Source organism: Ochotona princeps, chromosome 17, assembly GCF_030435755.1.
Source record: "Ochotona princeps isolate mOchPri1 chromosome 17, mOchPri1.hap1, whole genome shotgun sequence".
Taxonomy (NCBI): domain Eukaryota; kingdom Metazoa; phylum Chordata; class Mammalia; order Lagomorpha; family Ochotonidae; genus Ochotona; species Ochotona princeps.
This window is the reverse complement of record NC_080848.1, coordinates 52,796,811-52,812,722: the sequence shown is the minus strand read 5'-3', so window position 1 is coordinate 52,812,722 and position 15,912 is coordinate 52,796,811. Positions and strand designations below refer to the sequence as shown.

Genomic DNA, 15,912 nt, shown 5'->3' with positions numbered 1-15,912 from the left:
GTGCCAGTTCTAATCCCAGCAGCCCTGCTTCCCATCCTTGGGACCCTGCACCCGCGTGGGAGACCCAGAAGAGCTCCTGGCTCCTGGCTTCGGATTGGCTCAGCTCCAGCCATTGCAGCCACTTGGGGAGTGAACCATTGGACGGAAGATCTTCCTCTCTGTCTCTCCTCCTTTCTGTAAATCTGCAATTCCAATAAAAATTAATCTTAAAAAAACTTTTTTTAAAAAGAGTTCTTTATTTTTATTGAAAAAGGCAGTTACAGAGAGAAGGAATGACAAATCTTCCATCTGCTTGTTCACCCTCAAAATGGCCACATTGGTCAGAACTGAGCTGATCCAAACCCAGGAGCTTCTTCTGGGTCTTCTACATGGGTACAGGGTCCCAAGGCTTTGGACCATCCTCTGCTGCTTTACCATGACATAAGCAGTGAGCTGATGGAAAATGGAGCAACCAGGACATGAGCCAGTGCTCATATGGGATGTTGGTGCTTGGAGGTGGAGGATTAGCCAATTGAGCCATTGTGCTGGACCCAGATAAACATTAAAATAATTTTGTGGTTTGGAGTTGACAGTGGACCCATCCAATAAGTCAGCTCATGCTAGGTCTTTATCTGGAGGCTGTTTTCTCAACTTCTGATTCGTCCAACCCAACGCTGCCCTCCAACTGGACTTGGCCACTTGCTCTTCCATGAACGCATACTACTCTCCCTTGTTCTTGTGCCTTGTGTGCGCTGCCTGGGACTGGCCCCCTTGCTCTGTGATGCCTTCAGAGGCCTTTGGACAGACAGATTCTTCTCTGGCTGTACCTTGTCTGTTCTACATTGGAACCATGAGCCTCCTGCTTTGCCTCTGTTTATAAGTTTCATATTTATAAACAACGTGAGAATAAGGCTTCTCTCATGAGTTTCCATCACCTACTAATAGTTCATAGGCTCAAGGGAGGTACTTTACACAAACGCCTAGGATCAAAGAACAAAGCTCAAAGAATAATGCAAGAGCTGACTGTGGCCCGCCAGAGAAGGCCTGGCACATGGATGCTGGTGGGCGTTGAGCTGGCCAGGGCTAAGGCAGAGCTGTCCTGTGTTCACTTAGTCTGCCAGTGACGGGATTACTGCATCGGAGTGAGGAAGTGACGCAAGGCCAAGCAATTAGTTATGGGAGAGAGAGAGTAGAGGCCTGGAAAAGGGAGGAGACTAGGGCTTGGAAAGGAGAGGACATTGTTGAAGGATGATGCAAAGTTGTTAAGAAACTGGAGGCCGGGCCCGGCGGCGTGGCCTAGCGGCTAAAGTCCTCGCCTTGAAAGCCCCGGGATCCCATATGCGCGCCGGTTCTAATCCCGGCAGCTCCACTTCCCATCCAGCTCCCTGCTTGTGGCCTGGGAAAGCAGTCGAGGACGGCCCAATGCTTTGGGACACTGCACCCGCGTGGGAGACCTGGAAGAGGTTCCAGGTTCCCGGCTTCAGATCGGCGCGCATCGGCCCATTGCGGCTCACTTGGGGAGTGAATCATCGGACGGAAGATCTTCCTCTCTGTCTCTCCTCTGTGTATATCTGGCTGTAATAAAATGAATAAATCTTTAAAAAAAAAAAAAGAAAAAAAGAAACTGGAGGCCAGTGGAGCCCCAAGAAAGGGACCAGAAACCTAGCAGGATCTCTTTTTGCAATTTACTCTCTTGGCATTTTCAATACATATCAAGTGTTTTTGCATCACTCACAAATGCTATCATAAGATTCTATTACAAAATCTTAATGAGGGGCCTAGTGGCTGAAGTCCTCACCTTCAACACGCTGGGATCCCATATGGGCGCCAGTTCTAACCCCGGCAGCTCCACTTTCGACCCAGCTCCCTGCCTGTGGCCTGGGAAAGCAGTCGAGGACGGCCCAAAGCCTTGGGACCCTGCACCTGCATGGGAGACCTGGAGGAGGTTCTTGGCTCCTGGCTTTGGATTGGCACAGCACCGGCCATTGCGGTCACTTGGGGAGTGAATCATCGGATGGGAGATTCCTCTCTGTCTCTCCTCCTCTCTGTATATCCGCCTTTCCAATAAAAAGTAAATAAATCTTTTCATTAAAAAATTCTCAAAAAGTATAACAGCACCGGTGATTGTTCGAGAACTAGCTGAGTTACTTCAGTCAAGTTGCTAAAACCCTTTCTCTTCAGTAAAGTTGGTACCCTTGGTAATGATTCCTCCCTTGGAAGGTTATGGTGAACATTAAGTGAGTCAGTCCCCACAATATGCTTAGGATGATGCCTCATAACTATGCACATACGAATGCAATGATTGTGGGTATGTTACAGATGATTAGTCATGCTTTAAGTCAAGAAAGTATTCACTTATCTCTACTCAGAAAGTAGTTTTCTACCTGACACAAACCTTGACCGACCATCCATGCAGCCTTACATGAGTCAACTCATCAAGACTATATGAAGGCTTAAGTTCCTTAGCTGCACAGATGCACATGTCTGGGAAGAATTGAGATAAGTTATCTTTTTTTTTTTAACTGAAAAGTCAGATTTACAGAGAGCAGGAGAGACAGAGAGGAAGCTCCTCCATCCTCTGGTTCACTTCCTAAGTGGCTGCAACAGCCGGAGCTGAGGCAATCCAAAGCCAGGAGCCAGGAGCCAGGAGTTTTTTCTGGGTCTCCCACGCAGGTGCAGGGTCCCTAGGCTTTGGCTGTTCTTGACTGCTTTCCCAGGATACAAGCAGGGAGCTGGATGGGGAGTGGAACAGCGGGGACACAAACTGGAGGCCAGATGGGATCCTGGTACAAGGATAGGACTTCAGTCACTAGACTACCATGTTTCGACTTTTGTTTAAGATTTATTTATTGTTATTGGAAAGACACATTTAATGGAGAGAGAGGGAGAGACAGAGAGAGAAGGTCTTCCATTTGCTGGTTCATTCTCCAAGTGGCTAAACGACCAGGGTTACGTTGATCCGAAATCAAGAGCTTCTTCTGGGTATCCCATGTGTGTGCAGGGTCCCAAGGACTTGGATCATCCTCCACTGCTTTTTCGTGCTATACACAAGGACTGGATCAGAAGTAAAGCAGCTGGAACATGAAACGCACTTATATGGGACGCCAGTGCCACAGGGCAGAGGATTAATGTGCTATGCCACTGTGCTGGCCCATCAACATATGTTCTCACACTATGCAGTCGGAACTGGTATCTACTGGATGAATTCCCTCCTCTGAGAAACAATGTGGAGACAGACAAGCAAAGATGGAGCCCTTGGGGTGCGTAGAGGCTGGTTCTGGACAAGAGGCCACCAGGAGAGATCCATACATGCTCCGGGAACAGGGCAGGATGTCACTTTCCTTTGTCGTCTGGGGTAGATGAATTCTACTACTGCTGCTGTCCATGGGCAGAAGGTGAGTTGGAGTGGGAGAAATTGGAAGTGGGAGTTCAGTTGTCTTTCTCACATTCAAAGAGGGATCCAGGAAAAGCTTTTAGGCTCCTGTCATCCAACAGATCTCAACATCTCCAAGATTCAAGGCATCTCATCCTGGGTGACTGCCTGGTAGAATCTTCACAGCCTGTGGGCCCCTGAACCACTATCAGCTATGCTGGCTTCCTTTCACCCACTTTTGCTTTGAATCTTGCCATCTTTCCCAGAAATAAAATGAGATGTGCCAACGCATTCCTGATAGCTGTTACAGTCTTCTGAGATAGGGAGACATTCCTGGGCGTCTCTGATAGATTGCGCCATTTTGCCCAGATGAAAGCAAGACATACCCCAGTGAGTTTCTTATCAGTTCTATCCTTCTGCTGGAGAGAGTGTGAGAGGTCCTGCTGTCTGGATCACAGCTTCTGGGGCTGGTGCTGCTTGGGAATGGAAGGTGATGTAGTGACGCTCAGAGTCGAGTCTGTTGAACTATTCTGGAACTCTCCATCCCCAAGCATTCAACCTCCGCCATCAGACTTGCCTGTCTCGGTCCTCCAGGACAGAACTCTGCCTCAAGGTCTCAGGCCAGCATGGTCATGTTCCTGATGGGGGTCATGCTAACAGTTAATGCCTTTGTGTTGGAACAAGGTCTCCACTGTGCTTCTCCAGGTGAAAAACAAGATCCCTAGACACAGAATTGACTTCCAGAAAAGACTCCCGTGCTAAGTCAGCCAGCCGACTCCAGAGCTAATGGGAACCAGATGTGAGTTCTCTCACTTAAACATATTACAGGTCACAGATTTATTTTTTGAGAGCACCTATAATAACAATTAAAGTCATAAAATGTGTTTTCACTAGATATTTTCTCCAAGTCAACTGAGCTATATAGTCTGATAAGTTGGGGGCTAGCCTATGCCAAAATCAACATATTTACTTTGTTAGAAATCTGCCAGAATGTGTTGGCCTGTGGAGGTGTGCTCTGGTTAGGCCAGGGACAGCCGCCAGCATACAGTTTCCTAAAATATCCCACGCAGGCAGGAATGATAAATCAGACTTCATAGATTTGTGGCTGAAAGGTGGAGAGAGAATAGCTCCCCGGGGCAGAGGAATAGAATGAATGGCTTTAAGCAGAATTCATGTAATTTGGCAGATACTGCATTTAAAAAAAAAAATGGAGTCCACCAAGAGTTCAGATGCCTCCATCAGCTGCCACATACCGGTTTTATTGCTCAAGTTCAAATGCTGATGCCTCATTCCTGAAAAGAACAACCAGCAAATTCACTGGGTGATCTGTCTTCTGAAGTCTCTCTCACCATGCCAGATTAGTTTTTTGGAGGAGTTGTCAGGATTGGCTAAAAGTTGGCTCTCTACCTCTGAGTGGCCCCTTCAGCCAGGCTTGCTCATTGTCTGTCCCTACCTGGGTCTCAATGACACGGAAACTGGTCAGCTTTCCAAAGTGAACGCCAGCGAGCAGGAGCTTGTGGTCTCCATGAGTACCTTCTGGCTTTGTTTCTTACTTGTGGGCATCCATCGCTATTCCGATACATCTCCCACAGCCTGCACGAGACTCCAAACGCCCTTTGGTTGTTGTATCTCTGGTTTCCTTTGTTCTCCCGCTAGCTCTGGGGACTCTTTCTGGCCCTGGTGATTTCCATGTCCAGTTTCCATTCTTCCTGCTGTTAATGATGCTTGCTCATTTCTGCTTGGGGGTCTCTCCCTCCCCCCATTCTCATTCCTATATCCCAGTGTGGTTGACAACACCTCACTCTCTCCCCACCCCCACAAACACTTCAAGAACCTGGGGTAGGCCTGGCGTGATGGCCTAGCCACTAAAGTCCTTGCCTTGAATGTGCTGGGATCCCATGTGGGCGCCAGTTCTAATCCCGGCAGCTCTGCTTCCCATCCAGCTCCCTGCTTGTGGCCTAAGAAAGCAGTCGAGGATGGCCCAAAGCATTGGAACCCTGCATCTTCATGGGAGACCTGGAGGAGTTTCCTGGCTCCTTGCTTCGGATCAGCGTAGCACTGGCCGTTGCGGTCACTTGGGGAGTGAATCATCGGACAAAAGATCTTCCTCTCTGTCTCTGCTCTTCTCTGCACATCTGACTTTGCAATAAAAATGAATAAATCTTAAAAAAAAAAAAAAAAGAACCTGTGGTAGTGTGTACTGTGAAACTCACCCAAGGACAACAACAAATTCCATGAAATCACATGATCACAGGAAGGCTCATGCCTCAGGTCCTAACTGAAAGAGTGAATATATTTACACGAAGCCAAAAAAGCATAAGAAGTTAGGCAGCAGGAGCAGACCTGTTGATGCAGACAGTTAAGCCACCCCTTGGGATGCCCCCATCCCATATCAGAGTGCCCGGGTTCAAGCCCCTCCTGTGCCTTCCTACCTAGCTTCCTGCTAATGCACACCATGGGCACCAGTAGCTGAGAGAGCAAGTGCTTGGGTCCCTGCCACATAGGAGACCCAAATGGAATTGCTGGCTGCTGGCTTCAGTCTGACTCAGTCCTGGGTATTGTAGGCATCTTGGGAAATGAGCCAGAAGTTTTCTCTCTCTCTCTCTCTCTCTCTCTCTCTTCCCCTGCCTTTGAAATAAATAAAAACAACTTTAAAGAAGAAGTTGCATAGCAACTAAATAAGAAACTAATTCTTCAAGTTGAAGCAGGAATCAAGAGCTAGAGTAGGAACTAGATATTTATGTGGTCCCAGTGTGGCTCCCCATAAAATACTTGCTCATTAGAGAATAAGTAGCTTTAGAGTGCAGAATCCTGGCAGGCACCACACGAATAAGGTGATTAACGTTAACAGTATCAGTAACAGTACAAACCAAAGTCATGCACCGCCTGCCAGAGGCTCCGAGAAGATTACATGCCGTTTCTGAGTTATTCCTGCCAATTCCACAGCCTGAATCTGACCTAATCAGATGAGCTCAGGGGAAAAGACTTCCTATAAGATTGTTGGCCTGGAAACTTCATGGACACACCAGCGGAGGACAGATAGAGGAACCATTCCCAACTGGAGGAGACCAAAGGCAACAGTTGGTGCTGAACTGGACATCGATGAAACAAATGGTGACTACTGGAAACAGAGGAACACTTTTCTCTTGACCTTGTTGGTGGCCTCATGGTTAAGTCAGGGAATGTCCTCGCAGAAATCACACTGTAGAGCATTCATAGGGGACAGAGCAGGGTCTCAACAGCCACTCTCAAATGGCCCAACAGAGAAGCATCTGTTTGCTCTATCCTGCAGCTTTTGTGTAATTTGGGGATTGCTTCAACACGTGCCTTGAGCTACCTAGACAAACTTCTAGTCCTGGATCCCAATCCTATTCCCTCCTCTTACTCCCAAAGAGATAACCATGTATTCTTGTGTATTCTCTAAAGACTTAGATTTTAATGTATATGTAAGATCGGATTAAGCCGGGAGCTCCTCTCTGTCTCTCCTCCTCTATATATATCTGACTTTGTAATAAAAATAAATCTAAAAAAAGAAAACAGGATTAAGCCAATGCCCACAACTTGAGGAGCACTCTTTCATACAAGGGTACTTCAAAAAAATTTTGGAAAATGGATTTGAAAGCTGTTTCTTTCTTAAGATTCATTTTTTTAAATTGGAAAGTCAGATTTACAGAAAGAAGGAGAGACAGAGAGAAAGATTTTCCATTCACTGATTCACTCCCCAAATGGCTGCAATGGATGGAACTGAACCATTCTGAAACCAAGAGCCAGATGTTTCCTCCAGGTCTCCTATACAGGTACAGAGTCCTAAGGCGTTGGGCCATCCTTGACTGCTTTCCCAACCCACAAGTAGGGAGCTGGAAGGGAAGTGGGGCTGCCAGGATACGAACCAGTGCCCATATGGGATCCCAGTGTATGCAAGGTAAGGACTTAAGCCACTGGGCTACTGCGTTGGGCCCATAAGCTCAGCTTCTTTTCGTGCTAAGCTTTTTGAAATCTGTATAATCTCTTCATATACAGGGGCTCTGAATCACAGTCTATAAATAAGTCTGAAACCTGGCCAGGACTCAAAGCCCCACCTCTAGGGGATGGTGTTTGGTCTAGCTGTTAAGATGCCCTTGTCCCATACCCAGGTTCATGCCCCAGCTCTGGCTCCTCACTCCAGCTACCTGCTAATGCAGACCCTGGGAGGCAGCAGGGATGGCTCAGTAACACAGTCTCTCCTTCTCTTGTGGGAGACCCAGATTGCATTCCTGGCTGTCAGGTCTCCCTGGCCTAGTCCTGGTTGTTTCAGGCATTTGGGGAAGTAAACCAGCAGGTGGGAGTCTCCCTGTCTCCATCTGTCTTCTCTCTCACTCGTTCTCTCTCTGCCTCTCAAATAAACACATACAATTTTTTTTAAAGATTTTATTATTATTGGAAAGCCGGATATATAGAGAGGAGGAGAGACAGAGAGGAAGATCTTCCATCCGATGTTTCACTCCCCAAGTGAGCCGCAACGGGCCGATGCACGCCAATCCGAAGCCGGGAACCTGGAACCTCTTCCAGGTCTCCCACGCAGGTGCAGGGTCCCAAAGCTTTGGGCCGTCCTCGACTGCTTTCCCAGGCCACAAGCAGGGAGCTGGATGGGAAGTGGAGCTGCCGGGATTAGAACCGGTGCCCATATGGGATCCCGGGGTGTTCAAGGCGAGGACTTTAGCCGCTAGGCCACGCCGCCAGGCCCCAACACACACAATTTTTAAAAATAGCTCTAACTACCCGGCTCCTCATCCTCACAGCTTATAGGAACTCCTAGCCTGGGGATGTAGAGCACCAAGTTCACAGCTGACTTAATTCAAGTCAGCAATAGACATGGCCAGTGCAGTCCTCTTGGTTCTGTCACCGAAAGTCATGCTACTCGGCAGGCATTGAAGGGGTTCTGCTGTACAGCAGGGTGACTCCTGCTGAGAGCGACATGTCACCTATCTGAAAATGATTGAGAGTAGATCTCGTGTGTCCTCACCACACCATGGGACCTGCTAATCAGCTTGGTTGTGGTATTCACTTCACAGTGTGTACAGGCATCGAAGTATTACGCAGTATACCACAACTATCCAGGTGTACAGTTTTTATTTATCAATTGTACTCAATGAGAATGTAGAAAACAGACATTGAAGAACAGGGGTGGGCATTTGGCCTCGCAGTCAAGATGCTGCAATCCATCTCAGAATGCTTAGGTTTCTCTCCTGGCTCTGCCCTCCGTTCCAGCTTTCTGGTACTATGTACTCTAAGAGGAAGCAGGTGACAGACGGCTCAAGGACTGAGGTCCCTGCTACTAATGTGGGAGACATGGATGGGGTTCGGGTTCCTGGTTTTGGCCTGATCCAGGCCAGTCTGTTTTGGGCATCTTGGGAAATAAACTAACAGATCTCTCTTTCAGTTTGCTTTCAAAGAAATAGGATATTCTTAAAAATTTAAATGAATAGGGACCCGGCGCAGTGGCCTAGTGGCTAAAGTCCTCTCCTTGTACGCTCCAGAATCCCAAATGGGCAATGGTGTATATCCTGGCAACCCTGCTTCCCATCCAGCTCCCTGCCTGTGACCTGGGAAAGCAGTAGAGGATGGCCCAAAGCCTTGGGACCTGCACCCATGTGGGAGACCCAGAAGAAGCTCCGGGCTCCTGCCTTTGGATTGGCTCAGCTCCAGCTATTGTGGCTACTAGGGAGTGAATCAGCGGACAGAAGATCTTCCTCTCTTTCTCTCCTTCTCTGTATATCTGACTTTGCAATAAAAATAAATAATTTAAAAAATTTTTAACAAATAAGAGAGACTCTTACTTAAACAGCTCATCTCCTACAGGCCACCAACTCAGCGAGAAATTTACTAAGACCTGCATGTGGGAACATTCAGAAAGCTTGTAAGAATAATACTGTAAGCCACTCAACCTATCCAAAATTTACCTGGTGAACAACAGGTAATTTCAAACCCATACACTCATCAATGGCCATTCTTCCATTCCAAGTTAAACCAGAGAGAGGTAAGGCATAAGAGAAGACTGACAGAAATTCCACGTGGAGTCGGCTAATTGACGAGGGGTGTGGAACGAAGGGTTTTTCCTTCCACTGTTGAGTCTCAGACCTTTCTTTCCAAACTCTTGTTTTATGGTAGAGTTTCCTCTCTTGGTTAATGATCTTACCCACTCTAATGCCTCTTGGCTCAAGAACTGCCTTAGGGTTCCCAGAGAGGGAATCTCCAGGCACAAACCCCTTTCTGCCTAAGATTGCCTCTTGGGACCCACGCTCCGCATTCTCCAACTCCTTCTCAGGAAGCCCAGTTACCTTCTCAGCACCCCGTTCTCCCACTCTGTGGCCCCGACCACCACCTGGCCCTTTGGTTGGTCACAGGATGACAACATTCTCCAGGACCTCACTCCTTTGTGCAAAGTCTTGCCATCACATATGTTCAGGAAGCTCACTGCATGCCTGGCTCTGGCCAAATGCTGAGGTTACGAGCAAGCTACGTTGGGGTCCCTAAGCTCCTTTCACAGAGCCTGCTGAGTGGCATGGAAGACAAGAGTACATTCTACTTGGATGTGCACTTTCATGCTGCCTACGCAATGGTGGTTCTACAGAACTGACATGGAAATGAAGAACTCCTGGCCCAGTGTGATAGCCTGGTGGCTACAGTCCTCCCTGTGCAGGCGCTGCGATTCCATATGGGTTCTGGTTTGTATCCCGGTGGCCCTGCTTCCCATCCAGCTCCCTGCTTGTGCCCTGGAAAGCAGTTGAGGACGACCCAAAGCCTTAGGACCCTGTACCTGCTGGGAGACCCGGAAGAATTTCCTGGCTCCTGGCTCAGCTTTGGCCATTGCGGCTGCTTGGGGAGTGAATTAATGGGCAGAAGATCTTCCCCTCTGTGTATCTGACTTTCCAATAAAAAGAATAAATCTTTTTTTTATTATTAATTATGTTGCATTATGTGACACAGTTTCATAGGCTCTGGAATTCCCCCAACCCTTCCCCGTGCCCTCCCCCCATGAAATAAATCTTTTTTTAAAAAAAACCCATTGCCTAGTGATGCCACAGCCATTGTAGCACCATAGCTCAGGGCATTATTCTCATGTGTAGGGTTATACTGACAACACGAGACTCACTGCACTGCGTCATATACAGCTATATCATACATAATTATGTGCAAAAGGGATATTTGATAGTGATAATAAGAAATGACCATGTTACAGGCTTTTAGATTTACTGTACATATTTCTTAAACATTTGATATTTATTTGAAAGACAGGTTTTACAGAGAGAGGGAGAGACAGATCTTCTATCTGTTGGTCCCACTCCCCAAATGGCTGCAATGGCTGGAGCTGGGTCAATCCAAAGCCAGGAGCCAGGAGCTTCTTCAGGATTCCAAGGCTTTGGGCCATCCTTTACTGTTTTCTCAGGTCATAAGCAGGGAGCTGGATGGCAAATGGAGCAGCCAAGATTCAAACTGGCTCCCATGCACGATGCTAGCACCATAGGTGAAGGCTTAGCCTACTATACCACGGTGCCAGCTCATGTACTACATTGTCAGTCACTATTAGAAAGTATACTCTCAGTTCTGAAAGACGAGTTTATCAACAGCAGCCTCATATGGCAAAAAGCGATGTTGAATGATTGACTGATACTATCTTCTCTTGTGTAAGTACATTCTAGAAATCTTGTATAGCAAAACAACAGCACACTGCTCAGAATGTACATCATAGTTTTGTGATGCTTGAATAACAACAACAATCCTAAGTGTCATCAAGTACAATGGTGGTTTAAAAAATCTGTGGAAACATCGTGTTGAAACATGTTTATTTTGATGCAAAAATGAACTGAAAAGCATGCACAGGGGGCTGGCGGTGTGGCATAGTGGGTTAACTATCCCTTGTACTTGCTGGTTCAAGCATCACTCAGCGTCCAGACTGTGCAGGGTTCACGGGCCAGCATCCTCAGCATGAGGGAAGCCACTGAACTATTCAACCACAAAGGTAACCTGATCCGATTTTTTTTAAGATTTATTTGTTTTATTGGAATGACAGACTTACAGAGAGAAGCAGAGACAGAAAGATCTTCAATCCACTGGGTCACTCCCCAAGTGGCCACAATGGCCAGAGCTGAGCAGATCCAAAACCAAGAGCCAGGAGTTTCTTTTGGGTCTCCCACATGAGTGAAGGGTCCCAAGGTTTTGGGTCATCCTCTATTGTTTTCCCAGGCCACAAGCAGGAAGCTAGATGGGAAGTGGAGCAGCTGAGTTACCAACCTGCACCCATGTGGAATCCCGGTATTTTCAAGAAGAGGATTAGCTGGTGAGCCACTGTGCTGTGCCCCTAATTTATGTTTCAGATAGATCATTCTCAATAAGATGAAGCAATCAGTTCAGAAAATGGGCAGAAGTTTTGAATACATACTTGCTGGAAGATGTATGGATGGCAAAGGGCACATGTAAAGATCTCAGCATCTTTAAGACATCAGGAAAACACAAAGCTAAATGACAATGAATGATCCCAACTGGAATAGCTAGCCCTAAGAGGAACCATACTGCTGGTGAGGATGTGAGAAATCCTGAGCCCCCAGTCAAGCTGGTGGGAATTTCAATAATGTGGCCACTTCAGAAAAATATTTTTGGGCTGCTTTTAAAGTATCTGAAAAAAGGATTGACATATGGCTCAGTAATTGTGCTTTATGGTTGAGCTAAACAATGGGTTAATTCTGGTGAATTTTGTCAAGACAATGATAGCACTAGTCAGCTTGAGATGTAAGTGAAAACATCCACTACTAGAGATAGAACCCCGTTTTAAAATAAATCTCTACTTTCATTGCCTCAAAGTTCCAAAATTCACAGCATTTTTCTCTACTCTTTTTTTTAAGTATTTATTTTTATTAGAAAGGCAGATTTACAAAAAGGAGACACAGAAAGATCTTCCATCTGCGGGTTCACTCCAAAGAGTACGCGACAGCTAGAGCTGAGCTGATCAGAAGCCAGGAGCCTCTTCCAGGTCTCCCATGCGGGCACAGGGTGCCAAGGCTTTGGGCTGCCCTCAATTGCTTTCTCAAGCCACAAGCAGAGAGCTGGAAGGGAAGTGAAGCATCCGGGATACAAACCGGTGCCCATATGGGATCCCAGCAAATGCAAGGCGAGGACTTCAACTACTAGGTTACTGCACTGGGCATACCTTTTTTTTTTTTTTAATTACTTATTTATTGATTTGAAAGGCAGAACTACAGAGAGTAGAGGAAAGTTCCACTTACTGGTCCACTCCCCCAAGGGACCAACAAGCAAGGCTGGACCAGGCTGAAGCAAGGAGCTAGGAACTCCATATGGATATCCCATTTAGGTGTCAGGGGTCCAAGTACTTGGGGGCCGTCTTCCACCTTCCCAGGTGCATCAGCAGGGAGCTGGATCAGAAGCAGAGCAGGTGGGGACACCAACGGACACTCTGACTTGGTTTGTCTGTGTCCCAATCAGCGACTTAACCCACTGTGCTACGACACCAGCCCCTCCACCACTCTGTACCCAGGATTTTTCATCCCACTTGGCCAAGGAGGGAATGAGTACACACGCACGTCTTAAGTACCTAGTGATGAAGTTTTGAACATTTTCATTTCCTTCTTTCTCCTTACTCTATTACTTCTTTCTCTTCATTCTTCTCTTCAGTGTCTTTTCTATTTTTGGCATCATGCTTTTTTTTTCCTGGATTCTATCATCTTGGGCTATGCTTAACAATTGTGGATCCCCAGGCTAAGAGCACAAACATGCCTTGCTCCAACTCTAAATATTTAGAAATTGTAAAACAAAACATCAAATGTCCTTGTTTCTAACTTCGATATTCTCCTTGGTAATACCCTTAGAGGCCAAGTTCGAATGCAAAATTACCTGCATCTTGGAATCTCATGCTAGAGAACAGAAAGCACAAGGGAAAGCTGCCCGTTTCTGACCTTGGATCATCTTTTTTCCTCCAATCCCAGTTCCTTCCACATGGCAGGGGACCTCCTGGACACAGATACAGACCTTCCAGGCCACAGTAGGCCCATCGTCCTACATAGCACTTATACCTCACTTTAGCCATCTCTCAGGACTAGGGGAGCACACGGCCCTGGGGACAGACCCTGGGGACAGTGGAGGGTAGGCTCTGGAAATGGGCAGAGAAACAGGAATCCCTTGTGTCCCACAGGAATCCCCTACCCTAGCGAAGAAGCAATAGGAGGAGAAGGAGGACCAGTGGGGAGGGACTGTCAGTCCCAGGTTCAAGGGTAGCACTGATGGTCTTGATAAACTCAGTTATGAGATCTGCTGACATTCATCCGTCCTTGTGATTCGGCACTAAATGCTGCTTAGTCATGGTTTTTCATAAACTGCTGGATTCCATCTGCTAATGTTATGCCTAGTAATTTTCCATCCATATTCATAAGTGAAATGGATCTCTAGTCTTATTTGTGTTAACGTAGTCGGGTTTTAATATCGGGGTTGTGTTAGCTTTGTAAATTGAATTGGGAAGCTTTCCATCATTTTCTGTGTTTTGTAACACTTCGTTCTCTTGAATACATGAGGCATTTCTAAAAAATGTTTGCACTGTGAAAAAAAAATTCAGACTATATAGAAAAGGCCAAAATTGCACTTGCCTCACCGCTTCACATCCTAATTCCTTGCTGAGAAATGATCCCTGTCATCTATTTTCCGTACATTCTAGAGTTTTTAATTCCCACACATACATGTGCATGTATATCATTGAGTGTATTTAAAAAAAATAACGTTAATGAGCTTAAACTCAGCATGCTGAATTTTTCTCCTCTGTCACTCTACCTTTCAAATAAAACAAAACAAAACTTAAAAAAAAATGAATTACTAAAAGATATTTATACACCCAGGCTCTGTCTTAGATTTGAAGACTCAGAATTACCAGGCCGAGGTGATGCTATCTTCCTAGGTGATGTTGCCGTGTGGTACTCACCCCAGGTGTGCAGTCTGAACATGTGACCTGCTTTTTGAAGAACAGCTCACAACGCCAGGAGGACTAACTCTATAGGACACATGACCCAGTTTCTTCAACAAAGAAACGCTGGGAAGTCGATGACACAGGGCAGTGGCACCTGCTCTCAGCCCAAGTACTGAGGACGTGTCAGCCATGTGCAGGGTGCACACCTTGTTTGGACTGAGGCATTTTTGAGACAATTAGGAAAAACGGAACACAGATGATTTGATATTAAGGTATTGTTTTCATTGGATGGAACACTGGTAGAGTGGTGGTATTACAAAAACAAAGCTGCCGTTAGAGGTAAATATGGATGCATTTCTAGGTAAAATAATATAGCTGAAACTTGCTTTCAAATATTTCAGAGGGAAAAAAAACCAACACCCACATGGGTGGAAATCGTGACGTAGATGCACAGCGGTGACTGTTGTTAAAACTGCGTGATATGGCCAACATTGTGCTATAGTAGATTAAGCTTCACCAGTTGTGCCGGGATACCATATGGGCACTGGTTGCTCTCCTGGCTGCTCTACTTCCCATCCAGCTCCCTGCTTGTGGCCTGGGAAAGCAGTGGAGGCTGGCTCAAAGCCTTGGAACCCTGCACACAAGACCTGGAAGAAGGTCCTAACTTACAGATCAGCTCAGCTCTGGTTGTTTTATTTGGGAAGTGAACCAATGGATGCAAGATCTCTCTCTCTCTGTAACACTCCTTTTCAAATAAAAATGAAATAAATAAATAAAAAAAACTACGTGATAAGAATTAACAGGGTCTTTGCCACTAAATATATTTGGATGCAGGAGTCCAGATACTTGAAGCATTTTCTGCGGCTTTTCCAGGCACATGATCAAAGACTCGAATCAGAAGTGGAGCAGCTGGGATTTGAACCAGCTCCCATATACGACCATGTGGGAGGTCTATAAGAAGCTCCTGGCTCCTGGTCTTGGCCTGGCCCAGCCCCTGCCATTACAGCTATATGGAAAGTGAGCCAGTGGATGGAAGATCTCTCTCTCTCTCAACTCTTAAATAAAACAAATTAATTTTTAAAAATAATAAAGTGAGCATAAGCCACTGCTTGCAATGCTGGTATCCCATAGTGGAATGACAGCTGGAGCCCCAGCTACTCCAGTTCATCTTCCTACTAACACCCCTAGGAAAGCACTGGAAGATGGACCAAGTACTTGGGTCCCGCCCGCCCCACCCCTATAGGAGACCCCGATGGAATTCCTGGCTTCTGGCTTCAGCCTTGACTGTTGAGGGCATGTGGGGCTATGACCCAGTGAATTGAAGATCTATCCCTCTGCCTTTCAAGTAGATGAAAATCTACACACTTCAGCAGAGCTGGAAGGAGACTTGGTGTAAATCCCAGCCCATCTCTCTAAGCTCTAGGCCCACCCCTGTGTCCTGGCCGGACAACGGTATGGCCATTTCACCTCTACTCTGCTAGTTGGGAGCGCTGGAGAGGGTGTGGACTGGAGGTGTAAACCCTGGCAAGCCTGCTGCCTCCGGGAGAGGCAGGCTGCACTACTCAGATTCCAGCATGTTCCTGTCTCAGAAGCTCAGGGGCTGGGCTTTGGGCCA

General features: G+C 46.6%; 2 protein-coding genes across 2 annotated transcripts in view; both read right to left on the bottom strand.

Annotated features, from left to right (window-relative positions):
* MYH10 (myosin heavy chain 10) overlaps positions 1 to 15,912 on the bottom strand; it is a 197,943-nt gene that overhangs the window by 160,033 nt on the left and 21,998 nt on the right. The gene's annotated exons all lie outside the window — the stretch shown is intronic.
* Positions 4,624 to 15,912, bottom strand: part of CCDC42 (coiled-coil domain containing 42) — a 41,342-nt gene continuing 30,053 nt past the window's right edge. Inside the window, exon 7 of the mRNA XM_058675242.1 lies at positions 4,624 to 4,644. Within this exon, the coding sequence (XP_058531225.1) occupies positions 4,639 to 4,644 (6 nt within the window). The 3' untranslated portion in view covers positions 4,624 to 4,638. The remainder of the gene's footprint in view (positions 4,645 to 15,912) is intronic.